The sequence below is a fragment of the Hypomesus transpacificus genome, chromosome 3, assembly GCF_021917145.1.
Source record: "Hypomesus transpacificus isolate Combined female chromosome 3, fHypTra1, whole genome shotgun sequence".
In the NCBI taxonomy this organism is placed as follows: Eukaryota; Metazoa; Chordata; class Actinopteri; order Osmeriformes; family Osmeridae; genus Hypomesus; species Hypomesus transpacificus.
The window spans coordinates 11586604-11611815 of NC_061062.1; the positions used below are offsets into that span (position 1 = coordinate 11586604).

The following is a 25212-nucleotide window of genomic DNA, read 5'->3' on the forward strand; positions in this document are numbered from 1 at the left end:
AGATAGTTCCAAAAGAAACGATACATCTTCCATCTTCGGATATCTTCATCCAATCACACCAAGCGTGAGCTGCGTCTTGTTTGACCGCCGTTACTCTTCATACTCACTGTGACCCCTCACCTTCTGGGTCGGCCGTAAAGGCAGCTTGTCCACAGTTTTATTGCTGTGTTCTATTGTGTTCATTCAGCTGGGGAACATAAATTGTCCAGGGCTGAAAAGGCACCGTTCTTGGCTGAAGTTCATGAACAGGCCGCCCAACCTCCCCCACAGTAAAACTAATCAGTGTGTCACTCCCTGCAGATCAGCCCTGCCATCTATCAGTGTGTTGCAGGATGTGGAATGGGGCAGAGGAGAGGCTGTTCCAGCGCGCTGCTGGGCGTGTTAGCTTCCTAGTCCAGACCTTGACTGCTTGATTTCATGTAGGATGCCGCGTTCAAAAGCCTTCACTCTGGGTGACCGGTAGAGTGAGAAGCGTATTCTCTAGTACAAGCCAGGACTAAAGGATGTTGTGTTTGCGTCCCAGGTCTAGGTGAGTCATGATGGAGGGGGTGGATCACAAAACCCGACTCTCAACCCCACCACCCCATACCTAAATTCAAACGCCAGCGTGGGAACTGTATCGCCCCCACCTCCCCTGGACACCAGGGGCAAGACCCCCTCACAGTAAATCACCCAGGCGCTGAAATCACAGACATCGGCAAGGCAATCGGCACTCTGGGAAAATAATTTATTTGACGCAATACTCCTTTCAAAAATGGCACCTGCAGTCGTGATTTTCAGTATGGGTCTGTTGGGCGGGGGGGGGGGCAAAGGAGGATGAAGAGAACCACCATACCCTATAAAACTAGTTCTTTGTTGCTCAAGCAAAAGTCTTTCACCCGGGCCTCTTTTTTAACCTTGTGCACCTTTATAACCAGAATAATAACCTTGAATTTGACAAATTTTGCATAAACCTGATGAAACCTTTCAGGACGTCGGAGCCAAATGCCCAATCAAACACGCGTTGACAATGGCAGGGTTTCATGCTGCAAGTATCTATTCCCCCTCTCATCTCCTACATAGTGGATTGTGAACAGGAAGTACACACAGACAGTGGGGTCTCCGGCAGGAAACATCTTGCAGGAGCAACCACAGGAACCACATGGGCTAAGCCAATAAGGCTGCCTGCGGAATGTTGGCAACCGCTTTTTTTAAAGAGCGCCAGTTAAAAAGAAGAAAAAAAACCCACTGTAAATGTGAAGCCTACGATTTCCGTAAAACTGCCTCCCAGTTGGGGCTCTCCTCATTAGCTAACCCAAGGACCCAAATAACATGCTCCAAACAAACCATCCACAGGCTATAATGTGTTCAGACTGCTGGCTGCAGGCTTATGTCATGGTTGCCTCGCCACATTTCCCACAACCCCCCTCTCCGCCACTTAATCCTACATGTTTATGCCCTCGGGTCACTCTCTCCACAGTGGAAAAGAGTAGTGGGTTGTGTGTGTGTGTGTGTGTGTGCTTGCGTGATTTCAGGGATAGCTATACATGTGCTGTTGAGCTGACAAACGTGCTGACCTGTTGAACTGTGGTGGTGAGATCCAGGCAAAGCTGAATGATCTTGTTCTTGGTGGCAGTGAAGTCACTGATCCCTGTCAGGGGTGTCCTGCAACGAAAGAGAGAGAGAGACGTAGAGAGAGAGAGTCAGAGAGAGACAGACAGAAATAAACAGAGAACCAAAGGAAAAAAGCACAGAGACACAGACAGAAGGACAGAGAAAGAGACATAAAAAGGAAAATCAAAACAAACAGAGACCAAGCCAGAGAAACAGAGACAGACGTAAGGAACATTTACATGACCATTAGGATGACATCCCCAAAAAGCCCTTGATCATTGTTGTTATTTCTACAATACTAAATAATGAACTTTCAACCCCCCAAAAACTCCAGACATAAGTAATAAGCATTCTATCTGATATACAACATATTTGAGCTAATCTATACCAAATTCTGAATGGGTCTGGAAAAGGCAAAACCTCCCATTGGGACAACCAAGTGACATTGTATGGCCCACGGGAGACACTAACAGGGAGTCGAACAATAGGCCAACTGAACCCTGCCCTGATAGCTGTCTCTAGGTGACAGTTTGTGGCTAGCCGCGATAGAACTCAGTGTCGCCAAAGTGGCGCCTCTTTCTGCTCTTTTACATCCCTATCCTCACAAACGTACACTTGTGAACTCTAACAGAGTTCTTTAATGTGCTCTAGACCGCTACACGGTACCCAAATATGTTGGTGGAACCGATCTTATTACACTTGATCTGAAAGTGAACCTCAGAAACAACATGAAAATCATTTCAACTGTGAAGCTTGGTGTGTTGACTTAATAAAATACTAAATTTGGTTTGGATGTCACTGACAATCTGGAAGGAAGTGATCTTTGAAATGTACATTTGGTTTGGATGTCACTGACAATCTGGAAGGAAGTGATCTTTGAAATGTACATTTGGGGAAGAAATCAGTGTAGTGCACAAAACTCAAGTGTAGTTTAGAATCTCAATGATTGATTTCTAAGACCTCATGTGGATATTCTCTGGACAGTACTCCACACTAAAGGAAACCAACGAGACTGTATCCAATATCATACATATGTCCATGAAGTGCTTCTACCATGCTCTCTGGAGAGGAGAAAGCTGAGTTTCAACTATAGTTCCTATGTCTGAGAAGAAACCAGGGCTAGTTGAATGTTACCCAAGCATTCTCTGAGGGTCATATAAGATTATTCAGAGCGGTAACAGTTCTTATGTGTCGGAAATGATCACATTTCTGAAACCCCTGCGCTGTACTCCATGAACTTGAATGAGTTTAGCAGATTATCTGAAGCTATGATATTTTTTCGTTGTCTTGCACCAAAATAATTTAAAGGGACATGGAGTAGGATGGATGTGCAAACAGCAAATTTGAATATCAGTGAAGTGAATTATGCTACAACTTCATTTCCCAGGATGCAGTGGACATACCTGTCCAGCCAGGCCAGCAGGCTCTTTGCAGCTCCAATGAGCTCCACCACAGAGGTGAGAAAGTTGTTGGGGGGCTTGCGCGAGGTGCTGCCGTCATAAGAGGGGCTCTTGCGGCGCTCCGAGGTGGACATGTGCAGACCATTGGTGGCGGCTCGCATCCTCACCACCAGTGCTTTCAGGTTGTCACTCTCCACACCATAGTTCTGGAAAGAGACAGAGAAAGAAGGTGAGAATGGCAGTGAACAAATCAAATTTATTTGTATAGCCCTTTTTACACGCAAGCATGTCACAGAGGGCTTCACATGCGCCCATAGAACTGCCCCTCAACCAACCTAAACCCTCAAGGAAGACAAGGGAAAACTCCCAACGGGAGAAAAAATTGAAGAAACCTTGGGAGGAGCAATTCAGAGAGGGATCCCCTCCTCCAGAGACGGTTGGTAGGAGAGAGGAGCAGAACACAAGCTAAACATATTCATACAGTGTCAATGGGTTTTGAAACACCAAAACCCATTGTTCGCCTTTATAGAACAAGGTTGAAATCTTTGTAAGTTGGGCCATATTTTTGGTTTGGTTCAGTTCCATTATTATTGTCCCACACGCTCTGGTTCACATCCACCGTTCCACACAAAAGTAAAAAAGTGATTTACACCAAACAATTGTTGGTTTGTATCATTACAAAAGGAACTGTAATGACGAGGATAAGATAAAAAATGGGTACAAAAAATAAAAAAATAAAAGTTGGCCCAAATTCCCTGGAAAAACATGTTGCTTCCTGCAGAGTTAATGGCTGTTATCAATCTGTGATATGCTCTGACACCCATGATTTAAGATGGTCTGTCTGAGCACCTCAGGGGGTGAAATCCCCACATCTTTCACCCTCTTCCATCATCCAATGTTGGCCCGACCCAGGGGAGGTGTGCGCGTCCCATCACCTGATCAACCAAGGCAAAGTTTGCATTCCTGGCCCCTGCTCCTTCCTCCTGGCACATTCCTCTTGTCTACAGGCCCTTAACAGGCAGAGCTTAGCTCCTGTCTTCAAGACTTACCATGGGTGTGTGATCACGAGCCATGCTGTGCTGTAATAACTGTTAAGATCTGGGGGATGTGACAGGGGGTTTGGGAGGGACATCGACTGGTCACACACCGACTGTGAAGGAATCACTTTTGAGGGAATTCTGAGGTGAATGTTTGTTCTGTGTCAGTGGATCTCATGTGTATGAGCTAGTGGCTGCTGAGGGAGAAACCATTAACCAGAGATCAATGAAGAGCCCAGCTCAGTTGTCAGGTCTACAGATCACAGTCTGTACCGGCAAAATATCTAAACTGCTCCTCATAGCCAAAGGACTATCTTTATCATCCTTCCTGGTGTCTCTTTCTTAAACAACTCAAACAATGTTCTGCTTCCGAAGACACACATTCCAAATATGCCTTTGGTTTTATCTCGTCACTAAACAGAACCACATAGCTTGAATTCTGAGGCATGGAGGCCTTACATGTACCTCAGCAATGGGTTATTGCATTTCTTTATGGTTGCATTCCTTTAGGTCGACACAGAGCCATGCAAAGCCTGTCCTGTCAAAACACTGGCTGACTGTAAGTCAAATGATTGCTTTATCACCTAAGGGACTGCAGAGTACATCTCTTTGTAAGTATTAAGAACATAACTGGCTTATGTCCGTCAGAATGAGGATGGGGGGGGTAACTTTTCTCTGGTCAACTTCATACACTGTAATACTCCTGTCAAGAGGCCCAGCTTCTAGACCATGACATCAACTGCCTCATCTGGGTAGTGTCTCACATAATTTAAGGAAAAACTTGAAGTCTTTGGGTCAAAAAGAGAGAGACGGGGGGGGGGCTTAACTTTAGTCGTTAATTCAAGCGACTCCACTTATAAATATCTCGGAAAGAATGTGTTTTGGGCCAGTTGCCACTACAGGGGGACTGGAGCGGGTCAGAGACGAGAGGAGGGTGTAGAGAAGAAAAAGGAAAGGAGAGAGGAAAAGGAGAGAGACCAAGAGAAAGAGCAGGGGTAGCCTCGACTGTCATCTTGGCAAATATCAGTTTCCAGAGTGTTGCATCACTGCCAGCTTCACACTGCCCTCCCCAACGTGCTAACCGCTAAAGTGCTGTGCGAGGAGCAGCAAATAGGCTGTGCCTAGCTGGCCGGCCAGCCAGCCACACCTTTCAGAGGACACCTGCAAGTCCTCACTGGATAGCTTTATTCAGCTGCCTGTACATTATGTTAGCCTAAAGTTGTCCCTGAGGAGCAAAGGTACGCAGTAGCCATATGGACAAGTTCATAGCTCATTGTAAATCCACCCTCTTCTCTCAATCTCCTTTGATAAATCAAACATCTCGATGCTTCATAGGAAGTCCTTATGGGACACTTCTAACACGGTCTATTCCAAGAGAGGAGATGTGGGAGATAGAGAACACGACTGCTCCAGACATTCATCTTCAAAGGGACCCACAACAATTTTGTAGAAGCCAAAGAAAAACAATTGACACTAAGCTTAAAAGAACTGATTAAGATCCAACAGCTCTCCTGGCTTTGGCATTAGTGGTGGGCTAATCTCTCTCTCTCACACACACACACACACACTAACTTTTAAGGCCTTCACAGATGTCCAACACCTTAGTCTCACAGACTAGAAACTGAACCAAAAAACTGACCAGGAGTGGCCTGAATCTGTTTAAAATAGAACTCACTTCATGTTAACTACATTTTTTATCAAATTATCATCATTTCACACACTTTTTATTGGTTTGCTAAGCTAGGTTCAAGATGGCTTGGGAGTAGCTGTTCTGAATAGAACTTTCTAGGGCGTCACAAATGGATAACTGTCCACAGGAGATCCGGATTTGTAGGGGCTGAGTGGTATGAACACTTGACACTGACAGAGGAAAAGCTTTGACACCATGATGTCACCTGTCCTGTCTGGTTAGTGTACCACAACATCTAAGGAAAAAAAGAGAGAGGAGGGGGGATTCATTAATGAACACGTGTTTAAGGGATCAAATATTGAGAGTCCTATTTCCAGATTTCCAGATGGGTCGGACAGCGCGGAGAGGTAATCAAACACTGTTGATAAGCTTTGAGTCTGGTGTATTACACCTTGAGGACAGATCCATTGTTGGAAAACATACACAACACACGTGAACTGGGGTCACTAATAATATTTACTCCATTTGGCTGTGGGACAGTGGGGGCTCTGTGAGTGGGCTGCTAAGGTGAAGGAAACACAGATGTGTCAGATTTCTGGATGGACTCTGCAGAAGTCATTTCTGTTCAGGGAGTCCCAGCATGATTCATTGTAACGTTCTCCCATTGACTCAAGAGGGCAATTTGCACCGTTAGCTTTCACCTGGCGGGGAATTGGGAATGCAAGCATCTACTGGAGTCGTTCGACAAGAGGAAAGAAGACAAATGACGATAACTCAGCACACAGTTCTACTGCACCATTAAACAACTGTGCTACTTGCTTTAAACAACTGCTACAGTATGCAAGCCAAATTCACAAAGCTTTGTAATTCAGCACGTTTGAAGATGTAAAATCTCCATGCTCATTCTGCATCTGCACACTGCAAATATGTTCTCAGGCTGGTGTCAAGGTCAAGTTATTGGGTGTCTCCTGCCTCACCAGACGTGTATAGACGCCCTTAGCAGCAAGGAGGATATCCTGTCAGAGCCCCTTGAGAGGGGTCTGAGAGGGGTCACACTGCCCAGAATGCAGTTCTGAGAGGAACTGCTTGACCTCTGTGTGCACAGAGAGAGGTTGGGGGGCACCTCAGTAGGTTGTGAGTGTGAGAGGAAGAGCTGGGGGGTGTGGGGGGGTCTGGGGTTAGTCGGTTGTGTGTCACCTTCAAAAGCTGTGACCGTTAAAACTAATTGAAACGAGGGGATCTGGTTTCCTCCCATGGGTGCTGTTGTGTGTGTCTGTGTGTATGAGTGTGTGTTTGTGTGTGACAGAGGCCCTCTCCTGTTAATAAGGAAAGCCCTAAATGGCCAAACTCATTTACCCAGGGTTCCTCAATCAGAGGTGTGAGGTTCATTTCCCTTGCCCCTCACGCCAGGGCATTCCTTGCACAGGGTCAGGGTCAGGGGAACATTGGTGCTTCTAAACACCTTTGAAAATTCTGTCCAGATAAATTACATAAGCCTCACATGTGCGCGCAAGCAGACACACACACATCTGACTTGAGCAAGGCCTTGCGCTGGGAAAGGATTTATTAAAAGACAACACAAGCTAGGAGGTGCACATGGGCAAATTGATGAAGTCCATCGTGAGGGAACAATCTGAGTCTTCGCTAGATCCAGAAGGTTTGGAGAACGGGGGGCACGGCTCAATCTGGACCCAATTACCGTGACCATAAAAAAGGAGGATGTTGGACCCCATAGGATGTATGGTATGGTACATAAGGTATGACACGTAGATCTATCGAAGCATTCGAGGTGCCCGTGGCCTCCCCTTACAAGTGTTTCCATGTGTCATGGCATGTGTGTGTTTCTAATGGTCAGGAAAGCAGCCTCAGGCCAATATCTGAAAGCTGGTATCAGCTGACAGCCTCTCATCTTCACAGAGAGATACTAGGAAACTAGCGCATGATGCTCATATCATGCACTGTGTGACTGACTCCTCTAGGAATGTGGACTGTGTGTGTGTGTTTGTGTTCAGTATGGGTCACTGAGTAGGGGCAGTGAGGCTTTAAACTGTTTAGCTGCAGGACAGAGAAGGAGAGTCAGAAGAAAAGAGGGAGAGAGCAAGAGAGAGATACCTCTCAGGTATTGTATTTGCAGCCCAACCATGTGCCAGGCCTGACAACTGTGTTTAACCGCCGACCAACATCTGAACTCCACTACCCACAAAACCACTGCGGCGTTCCCAGGCTCTTAGGCGGTGGTCCATTGCCGGCCCAATTACATCAGTTTGTCTGCATGAGCTGGTTGGTTGATTTCTTCTAGAGATATTAGCTGACTGCTTCTCACAAGAACAAATTCCATTTGGCATGCAAGAGAGAAACTTTGTTTGAGTTTGAAATGAGAAGGGTACTTGTGAACTTGAAAAGCATCTCAGATGGTGTAAAAAAAAAAAAAACACTAAACCATTTAAAGACGCATGAGGATCCGAGTAAAAAGTGCTGACAGTGATCAAACCCACGACCGCAATCTGGTATTTTATGACACAGGAAGTGATAAAACTCTAAACCTATCCCATCTGGACTCCAAACCTGGTCCTGTTTCAGATGCTGCCTGGTAGGGTTCCTGATGGTCTCACTCTCTCTTTCATTTCTGTCTTCCCTCCATCACAGTGCTCCTTTCTTTCTCTCAACCCTGTATTTCTCTTTCCGTCTCTTTCCAAATCCTCTCTTTCTCGCCCAGCCAACTTTCATTCACAAACTCCCCACTTCTCTCTCAGCTCTGTTTACCACTCCCTGTTTCCTTTCTTTTCTGTCTCTCTCTCTCTCTTTCACAGCTCTGTTCTGAGCCTGACTTGTAGCCAGTAGTGTTGATCCTACAGTAAAGGCCCAGCTCCATCTTCTAAGATGGACAGGCTGTGACCTGGTCAGGTCCCTGCTCAGCTTGAGGGCCGTACGGGGCCTTCCCATGAGCCACTGGAGCGCGATTGAGTGCTGACGCAGGGACTACTGTAGGAATGTATGCTGACCTGACAACTGTGTGTGTATGTGTGTGTATACACATACTCGTATGAGCTGGAGTTGATTTGAGATAGCTAAAAAAAGAGAATTTAAGGGAGAGGAATACATAATAAAAAAAAATTAGTTTCATTCATCGACACAACCCACTTCTTTCTCCATCCGCTACACATCCTGTCTAACAGGTCTATCTGATCTTGCCTCTGGTTCACCCCTAGCTAGCTTCTTGCTAATGTTCCAGGGCTGTGCTTTCTCCATATTGCATTTGTGTGTGTGCGCGCTGGGATTTCTCATGTGCGTTGGGTATTCTGTTTGTTTTGGGTATTCTGTTTGTGTTGCACACCCCACTGGGCTCTGTGGGAAGTGATGGGCCTTGTTGCATGCATCAGTGGCTCAGTTGGCTGGCAGGCCAGTCACTACAGTCTGGGGCTTTTTCAAACTCGCTGTCTCTACGGGGGAAAGAGGAAGGGATGGCGAAAGAGAAATAGGAAGAAAAAAAAGAAAAGAGGGAAACGGGAGGGGGGGGAAGAGGTACTGACTAAAGATACAGTAACACAGAACAAGAGAAGAATAAGAGTGAGCCAATGAGAAAGGGAACGACATATAAAGAGAGAGCGATTGAAAGAGAACAGAAGAGAGAGATGACAAGGCCCCAGAACGGTAAGCTGGGCCGGGGTGAAGGGTGTCTTGTCACTGACCAGGGCACACAGCAGGTCCACAGCCTCCAGCACCAGCTCCTGGTGCCCTATGCGGGCCACGCCCAGCTCCTCCAGGTCCTGGTGGGAGATCTTGAGCAGCTGCTCACCACTGATCTTCTCCTTCTCAAAGTTAGGAACGTACTGCTGCAGGCTGTCATCCAGACCTAGGGAGGGAGGGAGGGAGGGAGAGGGGGGGGGGCGGGGGGAGAAGGGGTAAACGTTAAACTAACCTGCAGAAAATAAACGCACACATTGTTTGGCAACGCCTTTTAATATTTAGAGAAGAACATACAAATACATTGCCGTTTGGGACCCTTACGTTAGTTTGCTTAACAGATTGGGAAGCAAGTTTCCTAGTAATAACCTGTATGTGACCCCTTCCCATCTGTGTGTACACAACCCAACAGAGAGGTGTGGAGCGGACAGGTGTGGCAGATAGAGCCCAGATAAACACACAGATAAACACACCGTAATCAGAGAACTGCTAAACCCTCTGTTTAAGTCTGTTGGCCCAGTGAAACAACGGATAGCTCACTGCTCACTTGGCCTCTCATTATAGTAATGTGTGTGTGTGTATAATGTCCCTTTACTGCTATTTATGTCTGCAATGTGCTGGATGATCTTAAGTATGACAGTTCCACCCTGCCCACTCAACTGACGTGTGTTCCAGACAATACTGCGGCACACATCCTCGTGTAAAAGCAATCCGTTCCATCCATTGGCCAGTGCAATGTTGCTGGTAGTCACAGAGTGTCTCTTGACAGGAGTATGGGACTACTTGTTTTTCACCAGTCACACATGTTGTGTGAGTACAGCTTTAATTACTCTACGCATTCTTTACAGAGGCATGGAGCACTTGTCAATAATATGGCTGCACAGCGCATTACAAAGACTTTGTTCAGAAACACACAGTACTCTTTAAACTGCAACAGCAATGAGAGGGGTGCGCGCACACACACACACACTGCCCCCAGTCGTTGGGCCTGCGAGCCATGTTGTGAAAACAGTGAAGAAGGAGTCTGTGTGTATGTGTGCGGGGGACACGGGCGGGCTGGCCGTGTGGGGAGTGAACGCCCTCCCCCCATCAAAGAGGGCACTGAGAGAGGGCAGCTGTGGAGCAATGGCCCTGCGCCCTGGTTCTCTGAAAGGCCTGTCAGCTGCAAGACCCCCTGCCCCCCACACACACACACACACACACACACACACACAACCCCCCACCCCTCAACCCCCCCCCCCCCAACAGATCCTAACACACACACACACACACACACACACATTAGACACAGAATCTTGGCGTCAAAACCCCTCCATCTATCAATTTTCCCATTGACAGCCAAGTAGAGGAAAGAGAGCTTTGGTTTCCTGACATTCTTTCCTAAATCTAGAACGGTGGCCATCCGGGTGCTCCCTATATGAGTCCACTATGTGGAGCTGCCAATTCAGTATCCAGTACATGCCCACAGACAGGGTGTGTTCTGTGCTCATCTTTGTAAATGGCATCTCATGTCTTCTTCACGCCTATGTGACACATGCTGTGTGTGTCTGTACCAGGGCTTTCCTGTTGCTACAGCACAGGACTATATGTGTGTGCATGATTACACGCGGTGGGGGGAAAGAGAGAGTGTGTGTGTGTGTGTGTTAGCCTGCTAGTGAATGGCTCCGTGCTGCAGGAGATCGTGTTGCAGATACCAGAGCAGATTGTTAATCTGTGTGTCCTACAGAGGATGTAGGGCTACCAGAGCCTCTGAATCACTGCCACAGACATGTGGACTTGATCTGCACACACACACTGCAACCACACACACACACACACACTTTCCCACATTTTTAACAAACAAAAAAAAGTGAAAAAGAATCCCTTATCAGACCACAAAAATTGCATTACTGTTCCTAAGTTCACTGGTAACTGTTACTTTGGAAGCTCTAGAAAGGCGAAAAGATGGAATATTCTACAGGAATTTTAACTGAATAAAAAAATGAAATCCTATAAAACGATTAAGGTCTAGGGCTAGTCAATTTCATTTAGCCTCAAAATAAAACATTTCTCCCATTCCTTGGCTTGAGAATTCCCAGGCTAGACATTTCAGGGCTTCAGCCTTAGCCCTTCGTTGGACAGAGTTCAGGCTGAGAAGGGTGAACTCACTTCAAAAGGCCCAGTACTGTTACTGGACTGAACACAGCCCAAAACAAACAGAACCCAGTTCTTAAATGGGGTTGGGAAGAAACCAATGCAGTGACATAAGAGAGAAAGGGTTCCGTTTCTCTTTCCTGTACTACCTTGTATGATAAGAAGGCATTTCCTGTGGAATGAATGATGCCTCCTTTTTAGCCGTGTAGCTTTGCCAACAACAAGGAAAACCTTAGCAACCTTAGCTCAAACAAAGAGACTAGACAGACTAGTTATCAGAGGCCTCAATGAAAGCATTTAGCAGAGGCTGGAAACATGCCATTTCCTATTTAATTCACTGTCAAGTGCTCACATATTTCTCTGCTTTTCCCCAGACACTTCCCACAACCACACCCCTCCTTTCCAGCCCCGCCTTCGAAATTCCAGGTCATCCATAGGGGTCCAGCCTCGCAGGCCTCAGTGTCTAATTGGGAAAGTTTGAAGTCTGCTACTTCAAAAAGCCACCATGTGTGTGGACCTGTCCCCTCTCATAGGACTAACTGAATGGATCCCACACCAGGAGACAGGGGAACACTGGCTCCCCCTATTAAAGTGTATCACACTTCTGTAGGTAGCAGGGGCCCCTAGGGGACTGGCCTGTACCATTGGCACCTTCTGGTCAAAAGAAGGGGGGTTTTCACAGAAGGCTGGTAAAACATTTATAAGGGTCAGATCAGTGGACAAAGGTGTGAGTGTGGGACTAACGGTTTGAATTAAGGAAATAAAATAAGGGAGAAAAGGGTATCACATCATTGTGAATTATATGGAGTGTGTGTGTGTATTGTACATCGTGTGTGTGTGTCTGTGAAAGCCTTTCAAAAGGAAGGCTCAGCAAAAAAAAAAAAAAAAAAAAAAAAATGTGTTTTACTGCCATTACGAAAACAGCAACTGCCACCAATAACAAGTACCAGAGTCTTGTACGACATGCATCACACTAAAATCACACATGCATTAAGTGTGGAGTATAGAAAAAACTATTTCCAGTGATGTGCGTGTGTTTGTGTGTGTTGGATACATAAGTGTCACCAGGACACAGCTGAGACACACTCTGAGTCCTAATTGACGTATTGTTAGTGAAGAGCCCCATATGGTTCAGGGACACAGGCCGGGTTTGAAACGGAAATCTACTTCTTAGGTTACAGGGCAAAGCACTTTGACCAAGTGATCAATTTTCAACAGAGATCGACAAACCTTAGCCTGATGTCCCAGCCCTGCAATTATCATCTGCTTTAGTGTGTGTGTGTGTGTGTGGCACCTGCTGTTTACTGTGGGGTCTTGCTGCATGCCACCCACAAACAAGCCATTCATTTTGGGTTGATTCTGTAAAACAGGTTATCAACACAACAGCTTCAAGTCCAGTTGACGTGCAAGCCTGGCAAGTTTCAGGCCAGCTGGGACAGCAAGGACCGCTTGAGTGTTGTCCGATGCTCTTAGAAGCTCAAGACCTTGAAACCCTACAGCCTCCTGACAACCCACACGCTTCTGGCAACACAAACACAGGACTGCTTCCTCTTGCAAATGGTCTTGCTATTCCTGTCATAATCTCAAAACTTCCTGAATCACATCCGTACAGAAGCAAAACACATCAGGTTCCTGTCATGCCGCCAGAGCATGAGAGTCTGGTTGGCTACTGAGGAGTAATAGAGAACTTTGGAAAAGCTCCTGAAAAGTGCTGGTGTAGAAAACTAAACGTAAAGACAGACGGCAGCTGAAATGTTGTAGAGAATCAATTTACACTCACAGATGCACACACCCACCAAAACCAGGATCTCGGCTACCAGGCCTGGTGTATTCAGCCAGGCTACCAACAGTAGAAGGTTCCCAGGGATTTGATTACATGAGAGAGAACACACTCTCACCTCCCACAGAAAGAAATTGCCCCCACCCAGCACCCCCCCCCCCTTCTCTCTATCCCCACTGACCCCCCCCTTCTCCAACTCTGAGCTATGTTAAAACCCTGGGTGGCGAGTGGGCAGTGGGAAAGCTAGCGGGGAGTACAATGGCCAGCGCCACTGTAACTCTCTCCCTCTCTTAGTCAGACCCGCTCTGCAAACCTGTGGGGAATCAGAGGGAATTCCAGCACCATTGTTCTCAAAGGGTGTTCCATTGTGGGAATTCACAGCAATCTGGCACAATGGGGCCCTGGCCCGGGCCAGGACTGTAATTAGAAAGAGAGCGAGAAAGCAAAAGAGAGAGAAAGCAAGCGAGAGAGCAAAAGAGAGAGAGAAAGAGCAAATGAGAGAGATATGAAAGAGAGAGAGAGAAAGGGAGACAGAGAGAAACAATCAGCCATCTCAGAGATGAGAGTGAAGGCCTTCTCAGATGCATGACTTCACAGAAGCAAAACAAAGGCTGTGTACAGCAGCCTTACAGCGACAGTTGCACAATGGGGCTCAACAGCACCCCTCTCTCTGAAGAGAGCAGATCTCTACTGAACAAGCAGATATAACTTGTTCAAAACATGCAGAAAAGCCATATTCTAAGGCCATTTTCTAGTTAGCAACCACTGAAAGCACAAAACGTTGTTCAATTGTAATACAATCAAAGATTGATCTACTAAGGCCTCAGGTATAACGAGGTAGCAGCCAATGTTGTACATCAATGGATCAATTAAAACAGAGGAAGCCTTTCAGGTGATATTTTTCAAAGTCTAACTTAAACGTGAAGAACAACACCCAAGGCTCTCCGGTGCAGCTCAATCTGACGTGGCGGAGATGGATGATGACTGATGAGGCAGCTGGGGTCAGAGTTCACACCACCATCCTGTGCCAAGTAGATCCACAGACAGGCCTAGGGCTCTGGGGCCTCCAAACCTCGGACAACCTCACTCACCCTGCGGATGTAGCCTACATTACCAGATTATGGGGTGCTGACTTGACTGATATGGACTGGGTCAGAAAGGTGAGTTTCCAAAGGGCTATGGGGGAGGGGTGTTTGGGCATTTTGGCTCTTACATTCTCGGTTCCATTAACCTTTGTGAGAGATGGGGTGGGAGGCGAGAGAGAGGGAAAGGGAGAGTGAATATTGCCACAGGCATAGGCAAACTGTCATAATCTCAACACACCCACTGTGTCAGTCAACTGCAGTTGTAACAGTTGACAAAGGAAAGACCGGTTCTAAGCCTCTGAGTTTACTGCTGGTGTTCCTATTAAGTCTAGCATCCTGAAGGTGACAGACCCAGCATGGACTGGTCTACTACAACAACAACTGTATCATAATACCCCTGACTGGTGTGGCTAGACGTGCATTGTTCTGGTCTTAGACTGGGGCTAGGGGGAGCTGGGCTAGGGGGAGCTGGGCTTGGGGGAGCTGGGCTTGGGGAGCTGGGCTTGGGGGAGCTGGGCTTAGGGGAGCTGGGCTTGGGGGAGCTGGGCTAGGGGAAGCTGGGCTAGGGGCTGACAGCTACGACCGGGTCTAGAGAGGAAGCAGGACCTGGGTCTGAGACAGTGCTTTGGCAAGGGCTTGAACAGGGACTGAGGCTGTGTAATGCAAGTGGCTTTAGAACTACATCTCACTCCAATAAAAACTCCATTGATATACAAACTCATTCTCCAGCCACGCTGCTCATTACGCATCACATAAACAACTGCTTAAGAAAGCAACAAAAGCCTGCAAAAACTGTCCCAGATAGGCTTCTATGCTCATATATTTTCTCCCCAGTTTCCTCTATGTTAGCCAAAGACTGAGAAAGGTTGTGGTCAGTGGTTTAGCGTAGAGCTTTACAGTCCTGCTGCTGGTCTGTTAGTGTTGGAATGGACGCTGTCGCTGTGGGGGGAGAAATGAAAACCATTGTTTCAGAGAAGAGGCGTGAGAGAGCCAGAGTGTCTATCCTAATGTCACTCAAACATACCACCCTCCTGACACTTGGCCAATGCCAGCCTATTCCTTAGGCAGAAACCAAAATTGCAGTCTCTCTTTCTTAGTCTCTCCAGATAGAAAGAGGGTGGAGGAGAGAAAGAGAAAAGAGGAGTGAATGTTGAAGAAAGAAAAAAAGGGAATCATCAACTTGTGCACACCTCCCATGGTGTCTTCCAGTGAGACCTGTCTGTAGGTGATGCCTGGTCTGGGATCAGCGGTCTCTGTACTCCCCTGCTCTGAGATCATGGTTGCCTGGTATGCTGATTACAGACCAGTTAATGGGACCAATGTGGAAGCCTACCGAGACCACAACAAAGCCAGCAGGCTTGCAAGGAGGAAACGAGCCCCACTTATTTAGACTGTTATGGACCAACCAGAACTTCTATGGGAGCCTTCTGGTTCAACCCCAAACACAGGCATTAAAGTAGTGAATGGGAATATCTGCTGGCACAATAAGGGGTTGGGGGAAAATGGCAACCGGTTTTATGGGCTTAACGTCTCACAACATCAAAGACTAGGCGTAAAAAAAGCCACAGGAGAATTAAGAACACAACAACAGCAACATCCTGTTTTACCAGTCTCTTATTAGGTAAGGTCTACATGCTAGTTGACTGGTCTGTGGCTGAGCACACCACATATAACCTCTCTAACTATTAGGATTTCCTTGTCCAAATCACTTTCTGGGACAGAAATCATCCAGCTTAACCAGGGCACCCACACGCCATCGCATTGAGCGTTCTACCCAGGCTGAACCCAGACGTAAGCACTAACCCTGCTCTCTAGCCCTACCCATGGCTAACAGGCTGTGCACCGCTAAACCAAGGGCTACAGAGGCTAGTCAGTTGTAAACAAACACAATTAAGGTAGCCATGACGATGGGAGTCGGGGGGAGGGTACAGGAGAGGAGTGAGGGGTAAACGAGGGCAGAGGAAAAAAAAGGGGACCGGGCGATGAAGGGCCAGTGAGAAAGGGGGAGGGTGGGGGAGGGGTTACGCAGAGAGGGAGAGGGCTGAGAATGGTTGACAAAAGTTTTGCGAATGGCTTGCATCCAGGTCATGGTCCACAGAGGATGGGGTCAAAAAGATGGAGGGAATCGTAGCTGCCTACCTTCCTGTAGGGACATCCAACATCAATATACACAGGAGGGTGAAAGATCCTTGACACAATACAAGTTGTAAACGGAGACATGACACAATACAGGATTGAATTGCTTTTGATTCCATTTCACAGCTATCCAAATTCTCCATACTTGAATTACACAAAGGAAAGTACAACTGAATAGAATGGTCATATGAATGTAACATGAGACACAAGAACCATACAGTACAGACCCAATAAAACAAAGCAAGGCATAGAGATGAGTCTCTCCTCCTCTCTCCTGGGAGTGGGTGTTTGTGTGTGTGTGTTTGTGTGTGTGTGTGTGTGTGTGAGTCATCTTCAGGGGGACGTTATCTGTGAGTGACAGCGTGACCAGGCAGTGAGACACCCACAGGGCACGACACTGGTCCATGCAGTGACGCAGCTTACACACAGACACACACACAGCTCTAATCAATGACGTACTCACTTTTCATTTCATCTCTGGGACCTACACAAAGATGGTCACAGTTATCAGTTATAATATAATTGTAAAAATATATATTATAATCCCAAACACACAACCTTTTCCAGGTGAGTAATTGGTTGTGGATCTAGGCTTTGTGTTCACAACACAGTCTTGACAGATTAAGAATGAGACTTGCCGTGAATGGTAGTCAACATGAATCAGTTGTTGATTGAGAACTGAGATAAATGAGACAGAGCAAACAGAAGTAGAATAGGTGATAAAACTACACCACATCCCAGACTACAGCACTGAGGGATGAATACAGCATCTCCCATAATGCAGCAGTGTCCTAGACTCCTTTGTCAACGGCGAGTACACACCCCTATTTCCTTAAACAAATGCAGGTGCAGTGTGGCTAAACATTTGAACGTGACCTTTAGAAACACAAAGTATTCCTCCATTTTCTTTTGTGGTGATGCCCATTCATTGAGGACCAAGCCGAGACAAATGTGTTGTTAGAAACTCAAAGGCGAGGTTTTTCCAATTATGGTTTAGGGCTTGGATGAGGATTAGCTGTACAGCATGAGTTTTAGCAGGGGAGCTAAATCCTCTTGAGCAGACTGACACAAGAGGAGTAGGTCACCTGGCCCTTTAGTAAACGTGAAGCAACAAGTCTAGGTAAAGTCTAGTTTCCTTCAAAGCAGTCATTTGTTGGAAAGGACTTGACAGGGATGTTTGCCTAGAACTGGATGGAAACACAAAAGGGGAACTCCTGGGTCACAATCTTATTAAAACTGAATTGATTTAACAGTAGATAACTTGCATCAATAATACCACAGCTACTGTGTCTTATCTAGGACCCATAAAGTCTGGTCATAAAGACACATAACTAGTCATTCGTTACGGCAGTTATTGGGGTTTCCCTGGAGTCCTCCAGATGTTTTTCGTATCCTAGTAGATAAGGGTTTAGGCTTCTATCCATCCATCCATCATTTCACCACCCTGGACACCAGGGCAGTGGGGGTGCACACCACAGTAAACACACTTGGGAGCATGGGGACTCATTCCACCACCCCCCAGCCTAAATGCAGAAACAGACCCCAGTTGATAACAGCTGGTTTGTATATCAGCACACTGAAAACCAACTTGAGATTTGCATTTACATTTAGTCATTTAGCAGACGCTCTCATCCAGAGTGACTAACAGTAAGTACAGGGACATTCTACCCGAGGCAAGTAGGGTGAAGTGCCTTGCCCAAGGACACAACGTAATTTTTTTTTGTTTGGGAGTCAGACCTACAAAAGAAAATGAAAGACCCCTCTACTGGAATCCAGCCTGCTGAGGGGGGGGGGGGGAGGGGGCTTGTCTAGACATGTTTTACACAAGCTGTAAGGACAGTGAGGGTCATTAGTGATTCACTGATTCACTTATTTTTGGGTTGTTTTTGCAGCATGACACAAATCAAAGTAAGTCAGCTGAAGAATGCAATGGCTTACTGTGAAGTGGAGTGACATATATGATGACTGCCTGTTTGTCCATTTATCCAGTGAGTCTTTATCCTCGGGAGGCTGAAATATCACAGGCATTTAAATCCTTTTGCAAATGGTGGCCCAAGTACATAAAAGGACATTGATGTGTGTTTGTATTGCTGATTCACTGTGGCGAGGTTTGGTAGCAGAAGCGATGGAGTCGGCTGCATTCCAGTCATAGCAGACAGTTGTTTAAGCATAGCTGGAGTTCAAAATGCTTGGGTATTGGTTACATTATCAACAAAACTTTACACTTCCGCCCCTCGTTACACCAACTCATACAATGCCGTAGCATGTGTGTACTATACAAAACACACACACACACACACACACACACTGGAGTGCACAGCGTCTGCCATGACCCGCGTGCAGTGTTTGGTGCCACCACAGGTTGGGAGGTTTATTCCCATGGCTTAAGCCTGCTGTTTCACAGGCCAATGCTCTTAGGCCAGACTGGGGCCAGTGCTGCTAAGCTGAGATGATCTGGGGAGATTTGCAATGCACATTTGGATTTGAATGAAAGGCTAAAAGGCCAGGTTCAGGTTGGCACGGCGACGATGCGACCCTCTCTCACCTTGCATGGCAGCATAAAGAAAGGGAACGTTGGTATGCAAATGAAAAACTGATGGTAGGCTAGACAGCAAGCTAAGCAATTGCAAAACAATATTCGTCATGTTTTAAAAATCCCTGTATAACACCCAAACACTACAGTACACAAAAATACATGTTTTCACCCATTGGAAAAACACAAAATACTGTGCTGGGGCGAACACTTACACCAACCGCATCCAACTAAAACAATGGTGAGACGCATCTAATATTGATCATCTTGGTCACGTTTTCCCATATGGTGATGGCAAGCTGGTCACCGCCACACTGACACTAAACAAGAGCGTGTGAGAAACAGGACGAACCAGAGCCGGCAGGGGTGATACTCCCACCCGGTCTTTCATCCTCCACCCCCCCCCCACCCCCCCAGGGGAGACTCCTCTTACACAGCTCAAGCCCATCTCTATAGAAACCAACCACATATCTCCTCATCAATAGAATGCAACCGGGTCACCTATGAAGGAAGGATGGCTGGATGACAGGAAATCGTGGGTGACAAAGGCTGTGGTTTAACCTTTGAGTGATCTACCGTCTTGTAGTTTCCTGGACTGGGCACAGTAGTTGGGGATTTGTATTTTAAATGTTTTTCAGCTGAATTTAAAAAGTTGTCTGTTTACTGTATTATGGAGATTAATACAGCCTTGACGGTATAGCCATGCTGGTGCACTGGAAAACATTCCTTTTTGGACGCTTGACTGTCACAGGCCTAAGATATGATTTTGACTTCATTAGTGTGTGTGCTCTCTGTGTTGCGTCGGTTAACACGCCAGTTGGAGGGCCTCAGTGACTCTGTTATTGGGATCAAGACCATCAATTCCAACACCTTGCTATCGCCACTTAGGACAAGACCTCTAAAGAGCTCCAGCTGTAAAGTAACCATGCATGTGCGCGCACACACACACACAACCCTTTCTCATATGGAAGCTAATCACCCCATTGACACTGCAACGCTACTTGAAAGGTGACATACTTTCTGACATCTCTCTCATACACACACACCATATTTTTTACATGTCTTTCCTGACTTCATAGCAACAGCTGTAGGTCACTCGATCATCTGCACCCTAATCTTAATTTAAAATGTACCTTAATTTCTCACAATGATTTTAAGTGGTACAGGATGGCAGCTTCCAATATTGTGTGAACTAAACATAGTCTCACATATTATATTGCTAGATATATATCTCGCAATTATTACAGATATTTGATATTGAGTTTTACATAGCTGTGGTCACTTTGTTCCAAACAGAACAGTCAATTTCACTTCAGCAGTACAGTTCTTGTACATGTCCGAGCATTTGGAATGCCACAGAAAACTTGGCAGCCTTTCACTTGTAAGTAGGAGGTGGATGAGTAGGTAGAAGAAAAAAAAAAAAGAAAGCACGCCTTTAAGTGTGAAACTATTCGGCAGGGTTTTGAGCGAAGCATTCCCTGAATAGCTTCTACCCTCCACAGTTGAGGGATTACGCATGAGTTTAGGACTATATTTGGAGCATGACTACAGTAGTCACTCTGATCTTAGTCAACTTCTACTGTGTGGGCCTGTGTCTGACAACACAGTATACCCTACCTGTCATTGGGTACATGTTCGTGTTTTTCAAAATCCCAACTTTATGTGAGTCAATTTGCACTGACGGAATCCACATTGAGTGAAATCAAAAGTGAATTGGCAATGAAAACGGAATCCAATTTATTTTCCATGTTCCCATTTTAACATCATATTATCTAGTTGGCCATTTATGCAATTGGAAAAGTGCATCGGTTGCCTTGGGGCACACTGTCCTGCACCTTACATAGAAGACCCACACACCATATGACGCAAGTTGCAGCTGGAGGGAGGGAGCCTCAGATCACTAAGTACAACAAAAACAAATATTCACAAAAAAAACTAGCGTTTTAATTGACAGAACTAGAGTCACGGTTGGACAAAGTCATTTCAACAGCAATCCATATATGAAGGGGCCATGCAGTTTAAAAAATGTAGCAACCAACAAACTGGACACACAAAAAAACAGCCATTATCTTTGAGTAAAACTATCTGAGGGGCATGTGTGTGCGTGTCAGAGAAAAAGAGAAAAGGTGATGGAGTGTGTTTTCAGAGTTAAAACTGCATGTTGGTATTCAATGGCTCTGCAAATCCATTCGAAAGACCCTCCAGAGAAGAACTGCAGAGTCAGCGAGACCTGTAAGACAGCCCATCAGAGAGCCAGTCTACATTGCTAATCCTCTGTCCATACACTGAACTTTCCCTGGAAGCACATGGTATCCCCCCCTACCCTCCCCCCTACTCCATACTCAGCACTGGCTGTCACTAAAACACATTCTGCAACTATTAAAAACATTGTTTGACCTGTGTTGTGTTCCAGACTGAGGCAATTGTGAGAAAATGATCAAAAGGGTCCTGGATCAACCGTATATCATTGATAGCGTTTAGACATTGTATGGTATACTTAAGCTCTTTAGACAACTGCCCCTAGGCACAATGACTAACTCTGAACAGGTGTCACGCGAGTTTAATCTGAAACATGAGTTTGTGGACCATGATATCTATCATGTCCTTTTAAATTCAGTAGGCCCTATGTAGCCTATAAAACAGTTCAACAGGTGTAATTTACAGAATGGGTGAGACAGCATTTATGTCGACACAACCTCACAAGCTGCGGTCTCGAAGTAGGACTAGCTACATGCCAATGCTGTGACGGCCCGGGTGCAGGTAGTTCGTTAAAGAATAGTTGTTCAGTGATGTAATTTTCCAAACCGGCATTCCAGGTTTAGAACAAGTAGTCTACATGCCTACTTTCAGGTACTTTCTGAGTGGAAAATTACGTTTTCTGACGGAGGAAAACGCATAGGCTGAATGATGTGGCTCATATGCTTGATGATTTGATCCACCATGCCTGAGGGGAATGTATAGGCTATATACATAGCTACTATTAGTCAATAGAAGTAACGGATAAATCATACACCTAAAGTTGAATAGCCTACATTTATCGTAAGTATTGTTTAATTGATGGAGAAAACAAGATTTCGTTAACAGTCACATATTGCCAAATTGTTTTCCAGCCGTCACCTGTCAACCCAACGCAAAGAACAATGCCGCGCGCCTCAAATGCTGCAATAATTGATATAGTCGTAGGCTAATATCCTGGAAACAACGACTAACTGTTAATAATTGTCTCACGCAAAGCAGCTAGGCTAACTAATCGGAACGGGCAACTGTTTGATGTATATTTAAAGTCTCTTTGACCAACTGTTACGTTAAAAGTGATATTGGCAGGTCAGAAGGGCAGTATCAACGAAACTACAGTCGCCTATCAACAAAACTAGAGCACAGCTAGAGTTTCAGAAGTTTCAAAAGTAGCCTATGAAAACTGAACGGTGTCTAAAGTGTACCAAACTTACCTCTCATCCAGTCGACAACTTGCTTTGGTGTCCACTTGGTTATTGGATCCATCGCTTGCATGTTCAAAAGTGTTCAATAACACAGCTAATCTATCGAAGTCTAGTAAATAACAAAGCCCGTACTAGTGCTTCTCTATGTATATAACACGATGTATAAGCCTGTTTCAAAATCACCGTCGCATGTCTGCTCTTTTTTGACTACAACAGCTGTCTTCTTCCCGTGTTCATCTTCAGAACTGTTTCGTGTTCACTCTACACTCGGGAACACTTTCACACGCATGGTCAGGGCCATAAGTGTAAACCCCCTCGTCTATTCGTCACTGGGCTTGGAATCGAGTTGCAGTTTCTACTGTTCATTCCTGACCGCGCTCATATCCAACTGTACTACTGAGGCGGAGCCACAGTCGTTCAATAAAGAAATACATTAAACATAATCATTATATCATTATCTACTTTTTTGTCACGCTTCGTAAGCAGTCACCTAGGCTTTGAAATAGTTGTTTTGTTGTGGCATGGTGGCATTTTGGTGGCAGGTGGTGGCATTTTGATGGTTTTGACTCTTGTTTATCATAAGTTTGATATTTTACGTAATATAAACGACACGTGGTAGACACATAATTCATAATTTAATTAATTTTAACTTGAATGACACGCGAGTGCGCTCTGTTGGCGAACTATTGTATATCAGCCAGCCACGCATGCTCTTTCTCGGCAGTGTTCTGTTTATGAGTACACTTTTTCGGTGTTCCAATGGCCATAATTAGATGTTGTGGGCTATAATTGGTTGAACCCTTTCTATTCATGTTTTGGGTGTTGTCTCCTGACTTTTATATGCTTTCCCCATTTCCCTGGGGAAAAATATGACATGCACATACATGGACACACACACACACACACACACACACGGCATATAGTGCAATATCATGAATTCAGTTAAGAGCGATCCTGTGAGATTGATTCAATAGGTCCAATCCTGTAAGTCAACATAATTGGATGTCTGGTTGCAGAGTAGAGAAGTCTCAAAGTGGTTTAGACAGTAAAATGTACAGGCACAGGACAGGCAGGAAATGTTGGTTTTACTGCCATGAAATAATAAAATGGTCACTGATTCCCACAAATGGCTGAATTTAGTTGGATGTATACAGACGGTTCTAAAGAGTGAGATAGGACCTTCAGAAGTAGGAGGTACCATCTTCTCCAACTCCCTTCCTAAACTGTTAGACACACTTCGGTAGGGAGAGTCTCCAGTCCTAACCCTGCCTACAATACACAGCTGGGAAGCCACTGTACAACTGCACTGTAATCATCCCCAAATTAGACCTCAGCTCTGATTACACCTATAAGCACATATCAGTTGGCTGCCGGGCAGTAAAATTGTGGAAACCACAATACAGCAGAAGGTGCTATTACTTCTGCTTTCTCTCATCTTCCTTGTTTGAACATGCTGGTGTATTTGCACGCCAAACGGAATAAAGACACACAGCAGGCAAGGTGGGTTTTACAGGTACAGGCTAGACTACCTGTATGGTTGAACTTTAAAAGGGAATTTCTAGAGACAAATTAATTGCAGTTGTTGCATACTAAATGAAAATGTTCACTCCATTTATGCGGTTGTTGCTGTTGTGAACTTGGAAACCAAGGTATTGGGAGGGGAGGTGGCAGTAAAGTCAGAAATGCCTATCCTATTTTCATTGTTTACCCACCTGTAGCAAGGGAGTTTGCTGTTTGAGGTGTATGAACCAAACATGTAAAAACAATTGGCTATAGTACATCGTTATTTAGGAAAAATAGGGGAAGAAATACTTAAGCTGGAGAAAGTTATTTAGGTGGTAATTATGGCCATCCTGGGAGATGATAATGCTTCTGGGAAATGGTCACAAAAGCATGACCAAGAGAGACTGTGATGATGAGCAGGTGAATCAAGGCTGGTCTAATCAAGGCATGACAGTTCCATCGGTACACTCCCAGGTTAAACAACAGAAAAGTGAACTGTCAGGGTGTGGTGAAGCCTGCTCAGACACGGTGTGTACTATTAGTGTGTGGGAAAAAACACAAAGGCCCAAGCCCCCAGGACATCGAATGTCAAATGATTTACGTCAACGCCATCATAAACCTATTGACGATGATTACATTTATGTCAACCAGATGACATGAGAGTTAGGTTAAGGTAAGAAGGTTATACTCATAATAAATTTTGACATTATAATTTCCAATGAAGGTGCTTAATTGGTCAATTTTATCACATGTAACAGATTCTATGCATAAAAATCCCTAAAATGGCAACTCAAGGAATTCAGTGTTTATATTTGATTACTTTAGGAAACGATAACATGTCTCAGCCAGAGATAATGTGGTTTGACAAGTAGGCATTTAGAACAGTTATACCTTTGAATCTGCTACATATCACAGCATGTGTTTCCTTGTGTTGCTAGGCATCCCAAACATGTCAGAATGCACAGAGAGACAGAAGAGAGAAAGACAAGAGAGAGAGAATGGAGTGAAACATTCTCTTCCCAGGGAAGGGTGGTGAATCGAGGGGTATTCGTATAACGTGGAATTCTGGGGAGGTCCTGACAGGATTAGTGAATCATGGGATTGTTGTGTGTGTCTGGGGAGGCCCAAGGAGGGCAGGCCCTCTAGGCTTCACGGCGGGGGGTGAGGGAGGCGGAGGAGGGGTGAGGGAGGGAGGCGGAGGAGGGGTGAGAGAGAACTCACGACCAAAGGAGGTTGGATAAGACGTTGTGCACTACCC

The 25212-nt window shown here is 45.6% G+C and overlaps 1 protein-coding gene across 2 annotated transcripts in view; it reads right to left on the reverse strand.

Moving 5' to 3' along the window:
- The window catches only part of cnksr3 (cnksr family member 3), a 46946-nt gene extending 24095 nt beyond the window's left edge, over positions 1–22851 (reverse strand). Inside the window, exons 1-4 of one of the 2 annotated variants that reach the window (XM_047047151.1) lie at positions 22461–22850; positions 9350–9513; positions 2997–3199; positions 1557–1644 (exon numbers count right to left, since the gene is read on the reverse strand). In XM_047047151.1, the coding sequence (XP_046903107.1) occupies positions 1557–1644; positions 2997–3199; positions 9350–9513; positions 22461–22521 (516 nt within the window). In that variant the 5' untranslated portion in view covers positions 22522–22850. Of the gene's footprint in view, positions 1–1556; positions 1645–2996; positions 3200–9349; positions 9514–22460 lie in introns of both variants that reach the window. The other variant, XM_047047162.1, reaches the window with a different exon arrangement.
- Between the last annotated feature and the right edge of the window lie 2361 nt (positions 22852–25212).